At 38.2% G+C, this 13,744-nt stretch overlaps 1 protein-coding gene across 36 annotated transcripts in view; it reads left to right on the top strand.

The window, feature by feature from the left end:
* The first annotated feature begins 579 nt into the window (after positions 1 to 579).
* The window catches only part of CLASP2 (cytoplasmic linker associated protein 2), a 175,042-nt gene continuing 161,877 nt past the window's right edge, over positions 580 to 13,744 (top strand). For 35 of the 36 annotated variants that reach the window (XM_044383243.3, XM_057315836.1, XM_048216073.2 and 32 more), the window contains exon 1: positions 595 to 1,008. In XM_044383243.3, coding sequence (XP_044239178.1) covers positions 814 to 1,008 — 195 coding nt within the window. In that variant the 5' untranslated portion in view covers positions 595 to 813. Of the gene's footprint in view, positions 1,009 to 13,744 lie in introns of all 36 variants that reach the window. The other variant, XM_026496670.4, reaches the window with a different exon arrangement.

Below are 13,744 nucleotides of genomic sequence, written 5' to 3'. Positions count from 1 at the left end.
GGAGTGGTAATTGACTGGGAAGTTCCTGGAACTTAATAAAGTGGTGGAAATGTGCTGTATATTCGTTGGTGCTATGGTTACCCTGGTGAGTACATTTGCCAAAAACTCATGGACTGTGTACACTTAAAATACGTGTATTTTATTCCATGTAAATTAAACCTCAGTTAAAAACAACAAAAAAATTACATGGTAACCCAACCAGCGATGGTGGCTGGAGGCAGGGGTCATGGTGTTCTTTTTTGAGGAAGTGTGTTCTTACAACGTTAAAATAAATAAATAAATAACGAACGAGTGTGGAAATGGTGAAGGGGGATTTCCAAGCACCAAAAACTTTCCCAAGTACTGATTTCGAGCAGAAGAAAACATGGAAGCGTTCTCTGTTTCACAGAGTGAGGGAAGGAGGCTGCGATAGTGGAGAATGCCCGATATAGGCCAGCCTCTACAGAGGTGCTGACCCAGGTCGACCCCAACTCCCACCAGGGGTCCCACTAAGCCCGGCAGCTTCCTCGGAAGCAGCCGCCGCCGGGAAACTGCAGTCGGGAAGGGCGGGCTCTCGCCGGCGTCGCGCTGACGTCACGCGCGTGCTGACGTCGCCGGTGGCCGCGGCCTCTAAAGCGGGCTGGGTTGCGGGGGGCGCCGAGTTTGACTAGTTTGGGGGCCGCTCAGCGCCTGGCGCCAGTCCCGCCGCCCGCCGGGCCCCGCGAGCCACGCGTCGGCCCGACCGAGCGCGTCCTGCCCGTTCCCGCGGGGACCCGCACTGGCGGCTGGGCGGCGCTCGGCAAGAGTTGGTCCCTCACGGGCGGGCAGGCGGCCATGGAGCCCCGCAGCATGGAGTACTTCAGCGCCCAGGTGCAGCAGAAGGACGTCGGCAGCCGCCTGCAGGTTGGCCAGGAGCTGCTGCTCTATCTCGCCACCCCCGGCGCCATCCCGGACCTGGAGGAGGACCTGGGACGCCTGGGCAAGACGGTCGACGCGCTCACCGGCTGGGTGGGCTCGAGCAACTACCGGGTAAGCGGCGGCTGCGGCGCGGCCGGGCCGGGCACGCCCTCTCCGGCCAGTCCTTTAATCCCGGACGTGCGCGACCAGCCAGGCGAGCCCCCGGGGCGCGCCTGGCGCCTCGGAACCGCCCCACGAAGGGGAAACCTGTAGGCTTAGGGATCTCTGGACGCGAGCCGGTGACTTAGTTCCCACCAGGACCAAGTTTTTCCCCAGTTGTGAACAATAACAAATTAAGCGATTCCATGACACAGTGCAGAATATTTTGGCATTAGGACACAGTGTTTAATCACCTATTTTAAAAATCATCGATACTTTACATTCATAAAGCGCTCAAAGACTTTTTGCATTTGTGCGTACCTTGTAAACACTAGGCGAAGACATAGGACATTAGGATACAATTTTTAAGTTCAAAAGAGTGTGTCAAGTTAATCCCTGTTAATTAGTGCTTTTTATCCTACTTAACCTTTTTTTTTCTTTTATAAATTTTGAGTCTGGAAGGTTGTGCTCTTCGTCTCTAAGGGATCTTTAGAGTTTAATCAGGTGCCTGATTAAGTTTACCGTTAAACCTAATATAAAAATGCTGACCCCAGGGCATTATGTATTTTTCATTTATTGTCGACGGAAAGCAGTTGAACGCTCCCTCTTAATTTGTTTTGGTGCAGTTGAGAACTGACTCGGATTTGAAACCTCTGTGCTCGTAGTGACCTAGTGAAACGTGTCCTACTGGGTTAGCTGATGATAAAAAATTGGGAGCTACAAGAAGAATGAGTGTTTTGAAGAGCTGGTAATAGGCAGGGTGTAATGTAGCGAAATTGAGAGATCAGGTAAATATTCTGTAATTAGCCCGTACTGTAGTTTTTAGCAGTTATTTTTCTTTCTAGTCTTCTGGTGGCAGTGTTGCTTTAAAATGCTGGCTGAAATCTACGGATGAGGTGATTCTTCTAAGTGATTTATACTTATAATCCTGCGAATAGGTTGTACTTTGAAAGCTTTATTCTCATAGAGTAGAAAGGCAAACTCTACAATTACTATGCAGATTTAATGGTGAAACTTACAAGAGTTTTGGAAGGGGTTGACTTTTACAAGGATAATAAACCGTATGGGAATTAACCACCTTGATGCTCTATTACGGACTATTTCATTATTATTTTTTAAAACTTTAGAAAACGTTAACATTTAATAATATACAGTACTATTTGGGAGGTTATTATTTCTTTGGGAGAAACAAGCTTAATTTATTTACACTGTAAGGACATATACACACTCAAGGCAATTGATTTTATGTTGCGACATAGGCTGTTGTAGAAAGTCAGCTTTTTGGTAAAGCTTGCTTCCTTTCCCAAGTGACAGGTGTCACCGTCTACACTGGCCATAGGGAGTTGGCTTTGGACCATTTCACTCTAAAGATGTACCATCAGTGAATGGCATTTGACCAGTCCCATCTCTTGAAACACATCTCTTGGCTTCTGTGATACCACAATATCCCAATTTTTCTTTAATGTCTTTAAGCACTACTTCTACTCAGTGCTATATTTCCCTTTCAACTGGTCCTTAAGAATTAGAATCCATCAGGAATCTGATGCAGGTTCTCATCTCTTTACTACACATTCTCTCCATGCTCTTTACTAGATACTATAGCCTGAGACAGTTTCCACAATCAGAAGAAGAGTGCCACAGGCTTCCACAACCTTATCTACACACTCCCTTGTAGCTGTGCCGTATATTCTACCTTCTTCTGTGTTTCACTTACTCTGTCAATCCCTCTACATGAATATTAGTTCCATGGTCTCTTGCCTACTTAAGGCCATTAATTCATCAATTCTACTTTCTCCTTGAAGCATTAGTTCTCTTCTTTCTACTGAATGCTGTATATAAAACCTTTTCTGACATTGTTAGCATTTGGGTTAGTTTCCTGTTTGGGTTTTATAAACTAAGTTACCAAGCTAGGTCATCATTTTTTACTCAAGGTGCAGTAACACATATTTAAGTCATTAGGGGAAAAAGTGTATCATGGAATTTTTTGAGCATACACACAAATAGAGAATTGTACTTAAATTTCAAATTATGCTGAACAAAATATAATTTTCTTCCGATTTGATAATACTTTAGAATTTGAGTATCTTAATAACCATCATTACTTCCAAAAATTTGAGTGATTATACCATATGCTAGGTATTGTTCTAGATACTGAGGATCCAGCTGTGAATAAGACTAGTAAAGTTCATTCATTTAGATATTTATTGAGGACCTACAATGAGCAGGCACTCCTCTAGGCACTTCAGATACAGTAGTGGGAAAACCAAAATCCTTGCTTTTGTGGACTTAGATTCTAGTGGAGATAGAGGAATACACAAGTATAAATAACTAGAATCTATAGTATTAGAGGTGGTAAGTGCTTTGGAGAAAAAAAGCAGTGAAGGGAATAGGGAGTGTTCGGCAGGATGCAGGTAGTCAAGAAAGCGAAGTGAAATTTGGGTATGGACGTGAAATAAATATAGGAGTGAAGAACGATTTAGGCAGAGGAAACTGCAAATGTGGAGGCTCTAGTTCTGTGGAGAAAAATAAAGAAGGACAACATGGCTAGAGTTTATAAGTGAGTGAGGTGTTAAGAAAGATGAAATTGGGAAGTCAGGTTGAAAGAGCCTTACAGGATTTTATTCTAAGTCAATGGAGGGTTTTATTAGAGGAGTGGCTGTTTTGTGGAGACTGGACTGTAAAGGAGCAACAGAAGAAGCAGGGAGATGATGGTGGCTAAGACTGGCTTGGTAGCAATGGCAATGTTGAGAAGTGGAAGATTTTGAGATACGCTTTGGTTATAGAGCCAGTGGGACCTCCCGTTGGGTTGAGAGAGAGAAATTAAAGATAATTGCCTTTGTTGAGCACCTGTCATATACTGGGAAAATTGATGGAGGAGTGCTTGAACCTAGGGTGGTTAAGATTTTCCTACTCCTTTTCTGTGCTTTTCTAAAATTCTTCAGTATCCTTTCATTTATCAGCTCTACTTTTTTATATTATATAGTGTATAATATATATATTTATTCATATATATTGCTAGTATAATATATATATATTGTATACTGTTATACTATAACAGTAAGTTGACTCTAACAATGGAGAAATAAATAACATTTATATCATAACTGTGTAGTGCTGAGCTAAGTATTATGCTAAGATTTCGAGTCTTCTCAAAATCCAAAATCACAGCCCCTTTGCCATTTGAAGGATGAGACTTTCCAATGTCAGCTTCACCTTGATTGTATTTCTTATAAACCATCAATATCTTAAAATATACCATTTCTTAGGTTGCTTACACAAAAATTGTTTGAGATCTATTTACGTATGGACCTTGCCTATTCTTTTTACTTACCATAAAGAATGTCCACGTTTTTAATTTTTTACTGTAAACTTTCTTTTACATTGTCTTCTTGTGTATGTGCATGAGAGTTTGATTAGGGCAGTGGTTCTGAACCCTGTCAGATTCAGTGCCCACTTTTAATGTCTCTCTTATAATCCTGAAATAAAATTTATAGGTAATACCTACAAAACATAATTTTTTTAAATCCCAGTAATGTCCTAGCTGTACTAAAAAAGGAAAATTATATGTAATTTGTACTGAGATAAAATAGATTTCAATTTGTAAATGTCCAATAATGGTAGTTAGATGACTGTACCAGTACATAGTTCTGCTGTTTTATTACTTATATAATTACATAAAAATAACCTGATATTTCTCTTTAGGTTTTCAGTTTTGGAAGCCATCAGGTTTTACTTATTTGATCTATGCATACAAGTTCTACTTGACAATTATTTTATCCCATTGTTTACTCCTTTTCTTAGATGCTAAATTTGTGGAAAAAATTCCTGTAAACCGTTAATATTTCCTAATGAGAGAAGGAGCATTACAGGAAGTCTGCTTGTTATGAACAATACATACCTTTTTTCTTTTCTACTTATGATGTAAAACATCTGTGATTATGAATTAAGGTTATATTCTTCCTAGATTTCAAGAATTGTTGTCAGGCTGACTTTTACATGAGAAATTCTTGTGATTCTTAAACTGCAAGTAGTCATTACAATCTCGTGCATTTATTTAGCTTTGTTGTTGTTGGACAACATTTCTGATTTAAACTGTTTGGAAAATTAAACATACTGAATTCAATGAAACTCTAGCCAAGGCGACAACTTACGTGTGATTTTATTGACATCACGTTAGTTACTCAAATATGTTAAACCACTTGTGATTCAGAGGTGAAAAGGGAGAGTGAGAAAGAGGATGGGAAAATGACCCTAAAGGTTCTGGGACTTCTTGGGGTTAATACAATTTCATAAATGTTATAAAATTTCAGTTTTATGACTTTAAAACACCCTAAAATTTAAGCTTGGTCTTAGCCCCAAATTTGTTTTTTAGAGTTTCTGTTTTTCTGCCTGTTAAAAAATATTATTTTTGCTTTTAGTTCTTTAAATATTTTGTATTATACTTTTATATTTACATATTTAATATGTTTCTGTTTCTGCTTTTGTATTTTATATGTACCTTTTAGAAAGTACACTTGTTTTGCTTCTATGTTTTAAAGGACCTGAATGGAGGGGTGCCTGGGTGGCTTAGTAGGTTGAGCAATCTGCTTTCGCTCAGGGCTGGAGACCCCGCCCCCACCCCAGTCGAGACACCCCCCCCCCCAAGTGGGGCTCCCTGCTCAGTGGGGAGCCTGTTTCTCCCTCTGCCCCTCTTCCACCCCCCCCCATGGTTTCTCTTTCTCTCTGTCTTTCAAATAAATAAATAAAATCTTCAAAAAAATAAATAAAGGACCTGAATGGAGGCATTTGAGTTCCTAAGGAAGTGGTGAGGAGCAAATTGAAATATTTCTTGATGGTTTTCTTATTCTACTGAAAGGACCCTTAGCAAAGATGTAGGCTAAGTTGAAAGATGTCCAAATGGAAATTCAGGAAAGTCATTTGTCTCTAGTTCCATGATAAATCTTGATACTTGTTATATCAAATTCATTCACCATATTCTTTAGGAATGTGTTGGCCTATTATTGGGTCTTTATTTATTAACCCATGTGAATTTTAGAATCAGCTAGTCAAGTCGCACTAAAAAATTGGGGCTTTTATTGGAATTACATTGAATATCCTCTTTTTGGGGGAATACTTGATATCTTTGTAATGAGTTCTTTTACCTGTGAAAATTGTTTTCTTTTCTTTTCTTTTTTAAGATTTTATTTATTTATTTGAGAGAGGGAAAGTAAGCAAGTGAGCACCAGCGGAGGGAGAGGCAGAGAGAGAGGGAGAAGCAGGCCCCCCGCTGAGCAGGGACCCCCCCCCCCCCCCCCCAGGATCATGACCTGAGCTGAAGGCAGATGCTTAACCAGCTGAGCCACCCAGGTGCCCCTATGTTTTCTTTAATGTGTCTCATTAATGTTTCATTATTTTCTCCAAATAGGTCTCACACACACTTTGTTAGATTTATTCTCATAGTTATTGAGAGTATAAATGCCATTTTTTAATTTTTAAGATTATGCTTTCTGATATATTGAAATGAAATGGCATTTTGGATATTGATTTTTGCAGCCAACCTGCTTATAATTAAACATATTTTTTCTGCAGTTTGTGGGTTCTTTTAGGTTTTCTCTACATATGGTAGTCCCTCCTCATCCATGGGGTTATATTTCCAAGACCCCCCAGCAGAAGCCAGAAATAGCAGATAGTACCTACACACACACACACACACACACACACACACCCACCCACCCACCCACCCACCATGTTTTTCCTTATACATACATACCTGTGATAAAGTTTAATTTGTTAGGCACCATAAGAGATTAACAATAATAATAAAGCAGAACATTATAACAATATACTGTAATAAAAGTTATGTGAATGTGGTCTCTCTTAAAATCTCCTTGTACTATACTCACCCTTCTTGTGATTATGTGGGATAATGAAGTGATGAGATGAAGTGAGGTTAATGATGTAAGCACTGTAACATAGTGTTAAGCTGTTACTGATTTCTGAAGAACATTATCTACTTCTGAACTACAGTTGACCTTAGGTAACTCAGGCTGTGGAAAGCAAAACTAGGGGATAAGGGGGACAGACAATAATGGTAGTTTTGCTTCTTCTTTCCAGTTCTTTAGCTTTGCTTGGTTTGGGTGCATTGGCTAAGACTTAGGATGAGGTGGAGTAAAAGTATGGGCCGTCAGTTTCTTTGTTTCAGTGGTATATTCGTTTCACCATCAGAAATCACACTTCCTGTAATTTTTTTTTAAAAAACCTTTTTACTATAAAAAATTTTGAACATATGTAAAGGTAGACAGAATAAAATAAGAAATCCACCCACAACACTCATCAGTCCATGGCTGCTCATGCCCCATTACTTTGTCACAAATCACAGATACATTGTTTCATTAATGAGACTTTTTATTTAGTGTCTCAAAGATAAGTGGTCTTTAAAAAAATTGTTGGGGTGCCTGGGTGGCTCAGGCGGTTAAGCATCCAACTCTTTTTTTTTTTTTTAATTTTTTATTTATTTTTAATGATTTTTTTATTATATTATGTTAGTCACCATACAGTACATCCCTGGTTAAGCATCCAACTCTTGAACTCAGGCCTTGACCTCCAGGTCTTGAGTTCAAGCCCCTGTTGGGCTCCCAACTGGGCATGGAGCCTATTTAAAAAAAAAAAAAATTATTAAAAAATTGTTAACGTAACCTCACTACCATTCTCATATGTAAAAAATTAATTCCTTGAGATCAAATATGCAGGGTCAAATTTCCAATTTTTAAAATGCCAAGCAAAATTTTAAATTATATTTATTTGTTTGTTTGTTTATTTTAGTAGGTTTCCACCCAGTGTGGAGCTCAGTGTGGGGCTTGACCTTACAACCCTGAGATCAAGACCTGAGCTGAGACCAAGAGTTGGACGCTTAACTTGACTGAGCCACCCAGGTGCCCCTTTAATTATTTCAAGAAAAATCAGGATCCAAGTAAGATTTCCACATTGTGATTCATTAATATATTAGTTTCCTGTTGCTGCTGTAACAAGTTACCACACACTTCGTAGCCTAAAACAACATAGGTTTATTTTCTTACAGTTTTGAAGGTCAGAAGTGGGTTTCATTGGGATAAAATCAAGGTTTCAGCAAGATTATATTCTTCTAGAGAACTCCGAGGAGATAATTTTCCATATTCTGGAAACTGCATGCATTTCTTGGCTTACGGGCTCTTCTGTCTTCAAAGCCAGCAGTATAGCACTTCCATATCTTTCTGACTACTTCTTTTGTCATTGCATCTCTGCTTACTCTCCTGTCTCTCTTTTATGAGGGATCTTGTGATATAGTGGGCCCAGGATAACCCTCAGTAATTTCCCCATTTTAACACCTTTACTACATCTTTAAAGTTCTTTTTACCACATAAAGTAACATATACACAGGTCTTGGAAGGTAGGATATGGACACCTTTGGGAGGCATACCTCAGTCAACATTTTTATTAAGTTTCTTTGAATTTGTTTCTCCCTTAGTTTTTCTTTTTAAAAATTCTTGGATTTTATTTGTAGAGTTTCCCACAGTCACGATTTTGCTGATTTCATTCCAGTGATGTTAGTTCCTCTGAATTTCCTATAAATTGGTAGTTGAACCTATAGCTTGATCAGATTCAGTGTTTTTTTCCCTCCCCTCAGGAGGCATATAACATCACAAGAAAGCACATAAGACTTTTTATGAAGTTAGCAACCATTAATGTTCAGTGTTTAGATCTCTTAATTCATTAGGGTTTGCAAAATGATACTCTAATTTTGTCATTCCTTCACTTATTTATTTTTTTATAATAATTTTTTGTTATGTTAGTCACCATACAGTATATCCTTAGTTTTTGATGTAAGGTTCCATGATTCATTATTTGTGTATAACACCCAGTGCATTCCTTCACTTATTAACTGGAATACTTATACAAAGAGAAACTTAGACCATTTACTTCCATTTGGTTACTTATTGGCATAGTTTATAATAGAAAGGCAGGCATACCTCATTTTGTTGTGCTTTACATTATTGTGCTTCATAGATACTGTATTTTTCACAAATTGAAGGTTTGTGGCAATCCTGCATTAAACAAGTCAGTTGGTGCCCTTTTTCCAACAGCATTTGGTTACTTTGTTATCTCTGTGTCACATTTTGGTAATTCTTGCAGTATTTCTAAATTTTTTTGTTATAGTGTGTTACTATGATCTGTGATCAGTGATCTCTGATGTTACTATTGTAATCGTTGGAACCACGCTCATTCAAGGTGGCAAACTTAATCGATAAATGTGTTCTGACTACTCTACTGACCAGCCTTTTCCTGTTTTTCTCCCTCTCCCTGGGTCTCCCTGTTCCTTAAGATACAACCATATTGAAATTAGGCCAGTTAATAGCTCTATGATGGCCTCTACATGTTCAAGTGAAAGAAGATGTCTCTCACATTAAATCAAAAGCTAGAAATGATTACGCTTAGTGAGGAAGGCAAGTCAAAAGCTGAGATAGGCCAAAAGCTAGGCCTCTTGTGACAAACAGCCAACTTGTGACTGGAAAGGAAAGGTTCTTGAAGGAAATTAAAAGTGCTACTCCAGTGAACACACAAATGATAAGAAAGCAACACAGCTTTATTGCTGATTCAGAGACAAGGTTTTAGTGGTCTGGAAAGAAGATCAAAGCCGCCACAACACTCCCTTAAGCCAGAGCATTGTCCAGATCAAGGCCCTAACTCTCTTCAGTTTTGTGAAGGCTGAGATTGGTGAGGAAGCCCTGGAAGTTTGAAGCCAGAGGTTGGTTCATGAGGTTTAAGGAAAGAAGCCATCTCCATAGCATAAAAGTGCACGGTGGAGCAGCGAAGTGCTGATACAGAAGTTCCAACAAGTTATTCAGAATATCTAGCCAGGATGATTCATGAAGGTAGCTACACTAAACAGATTTTCAGTGTAGACGGAACAGCCTTATATTAGGAAAAGGATGCCATCTAGGACTTTCACAGCTAGAGAGGAGAAGTCAATGCCTGGCTTCAAAGGACAGGGTGACTCTCTTGTTATGGGCTAATGCAGCCTGTGACTTTAAGTTGAAGCCACTGCTTCACGTACCATTATGAAAATCCTAACGCCCTTCAGAATTATGCTAAATCTACTCTCCTGTGCTCTATAAATAGAACAACAAAGCCTGGGGGAGAGCACATCTATTTACAACGTGGTTTCCTGATTATTTTAAGCCACTTCTGAGACCTACTGCTAAGGAAAAAAAGATTCCTTTCAAAATACTGCTCACTGACAATGCACCTGGTCACCCAAGAGCTGCAATGGAGATGTACAATGAGAATTACTGTTGTCTTCATGCCTGCTAACACAATATCCATTCTGCAGCCCATGGATCAAGGAGTAATTTTGACTTTCAAGTCTTATTATTTAAGAAATACATTTCACAAGGCTTTAGCTGCCATAGATAGTAATTCCTGTGATGGATCTGGACAAAGTAAATTGAAAACCTTCTGGAAAGGATTCACCATTCTAGATGTCAAGAACATTTCGTGATTCCTGGGAAGAGGTCAAAATATCAACATAAATAGGAGTTTGGAAGAAGTTGATGGCTTTAAGGCATTCAGTGGAGGGAGTAACTGCAGATGTGGTAGAAATAGCAAGAGAACTAGAATTAGAAGTGGAGCCTTCGCTGTGCAGTAAGTTTTTATCTTGATGTAGTCCCAATAGTTTATTTTTGCTTTTGTTTCCCTTGCCTCAGGAGACGTATAGAAGTTGCTACAGCCAATGTCAAAGAAGTTACTGCCTTTATTCTCTGCTAGGATTTTTATGGTTTCAGGTCTTACAGTTAGGTCTTTGATCATTTTGAGTTTATTTTTGTGTAAGGTGTAAGAAAGTGGTCTTTTGCGTGTTGCTGTCCAGTTTTCCCAGCACCATTTGTTGAAGAGACTTTTTCAGATTGGATATTCTGATGGGTTAAGTAGGTGATGGGTATTAAGGAATGTACCTGTTATGATGAGCACAGGGTGATGGAAGTGTTGAATTACTACATTGTACACCTGAAACTCATACAACACTGCATGTTAACTAACTGGAATTAAAATAACCTGAAGGAAAAAAAAAAAAAAAGAAATGGAGCCTGAAAATGTGACCGAGTTGCTACAGTCTCGTGATAGAACTGGAGCGGATGAGGAGCTGCTTCTTATGAATGAGGAAATAAAGTTTTTCTTGGGATGGGATCTACTCCTGGTGAAGATTCTGTGAAAATTGTTGAAGTGACAGCAAAATATTTAAAATATTACATATATTTAGTTGATAAGTAGCATCAGAGTTTGAGAACATTGACTCCAATTTTGAAAGAAATTCTGTGGATAAAATGCTATCAAACAGCATCACATGCTAGAGAAATCATTCATGAAAGGAAAAGTCAGTTGTTGCAGCAAACTTCATTGTTGTGTTATTTTTAAGAAATTGCCACAGTCACCCCAGCCTTTAGCAACCACCACCCTGATTGGTCAGCAGCCATCAACATTGAGGCAGGACCCTCCACCAGCCAAAAGATTACAACTTGCTGAAAGCTCAGCTAATGGCTAACATTTTTTAGCAGTAAAGTATTTTATAATTAAGGTATTTACTTTTCTTAAGACATAATGATATTGCATGCTAGTTGCTAGTGCAAAATACAGGGTAAACATGACTTTTATATGCACTGGGAAATGAAAAAATTCACTTGACTCACTTTGTTGCGATATTCCCTTTATTGCAGTGGTCTGGAACAGAATCCACAGTATTTCTGAGGTATGCCTGTAGTTCATATGATTCTTTCCTTTCATTTACTAATCGTCAAAATATTAAGGTGGTCTTCTAGCATCTTCCAACATTGGCCAAATAGTTTTTATCATTATGAATTCTTGTATTTAAACATACATGTATTTCAAGACAATGCAGTTATTATCCTCATTAATATTTAAATGTCCTATCTTGACGTGACCCTAGTAATCTCTTTAGCGTCTTCGCTGTCTGGTATCACAAGATGTCCTGTTTCCTGTTCCTGTCCTGGAATGAGCCACTTCTCCAAGAAACTGTTTCTTTTTAGTGGGAAATAGTATGTATGTGAGTGCTAGTGGAACTCATTGTTACTCGTTTGATTGTTGTAGATTTTTTTCAATGAATAGGATAGGTTTTATCTTAATTTTAAAGAAAAATACATCATGAGTTCATAGTGATTCTAATTTAGTTCCAGGACTGCATTTTTTACTACTTCTGTATGTCTTCTGTTTACTTCAATCAACGAAATTTCTAAAAGCATTGAAGTTTCTTTTTTGCAGAGTTTAGTGTTTGTTCCTAGGGTATATCCCCCTGGAGAGAGATAATCAAATTACTATACTTCAGAGTCACCTGAAATATAGTCTTCTGTGTGGTTATAATACTAATTTGGTGTACGTTTAGGTTCATTTATTTAGTTTTCAATGAAATTAGTTATTGCTACAAATACAGTGTATTCAAAATAGTCTGTTTTCCTTCTCTATTCCTTATAGACTGTTCCTTACCATTAAAAAAATTGTTTTCTGATTGTTTTTCCATTGCTGTTATTTTTAATATACATTTCTAACTTTATCTACTTGTAGTCCTCTTTATATATATGCATTGTCCTAGCTTGCTTTTTTCACTTAACAGTATATCATGGAGGTACACCTGGGTGGCTCAGTTGGTTAAGCGTCTGACTCTTGATTTCAGCTCAGGTCATGATCTCGGGGTCGTGAAATCAAGACTTGTGTCGGTCTCCATGGTCAGCAGGGAGTCTGCTTGAGATTCTCTCCCTCTCCCCCTACCCCTGGTCACTTTCTCTAAAATGAATAAATAAAATCTTAAAACAATATCATGGAGGTTATTGCATAGCAGAATTAGGATAGTCCTCATTTTTATTTTTAAAGTATTATAGTACCCTATATAGCATGGATGTACCTACCATAGTTTATTGAACCTGTCTCATATTGATGAATGTTTGGACAGTTTCTGGTCTCTTGTAATGAATAATGTTCACATGTTCTTAATAATTTTGTTAGTGTATCTTAGGGTTAGATTCCTATGTGAGATCTTACCAAGTATGCATGTTTTTCCTGCTGATTTGAGATACTGCTTTTATTATCTGTAAAGTCTGTTTAGTCTGTGAGTCTATTTGTAGATTTTTCAATTATGTTTTAACAGCTTTATTGATATAATTTATATACTATACAATTTATTAATTTGAAGGTACAATTCATTGATTTTGTAGTATATTTACAGATATCCACGACCATCAGCACAGTTAATTTTAGAATATTTTCCACACCTCAGGAAGATCCCTGTGCCCTTTTGCAGATACCACCTTATGCCCCCACATTCCCTAGTTCTAAGCAACCAGTAATCTGCTTTCTATCTCTGTAGGTTTGCCTATTCTGGACATTTCTTGTAAGTTTAATATATAACATCTGTCCATTTATGACTTTTTTTTTTTTCACTTACAGTGTTTTCAAGGTTCATTCGTGTTGTCAGTCCTATTTATGACCACATTTTTGTTGAGTGCATACGCCACATTTTCTTTACCCATCAGTTGAAGGCCATGTGGGCTTTTGCACCTTTCTTGTGAATAATGCTGTAATGAACATTGGCATACAAGTATCTGTTTGTGTCCTGCTTTAATTCCTTTGGGTATATACCTAGGAGTGGAATTAATTATTGGCCCTCAGTGTTTTCGTGACACCTGTCACT

Source organism: Ursus arctos, unplaced genomic scaffold (genome assembly GCF_023065955.2).
Source record: "Ursus arctos isolate Adak ecotype North America unplaced genomic scaffold, UrsArc2.0 scaffold_20, whole genome shotgun sequence".
Lineage (NCBI taxonomy): Eukaryota > Metazoa > Chordata > Mammalia > Carnivora > Ursidae > Ursus > Ursus arctos.
This window is presented reverse-complemented; position numbering and strand designations above follow the sequence as displayed.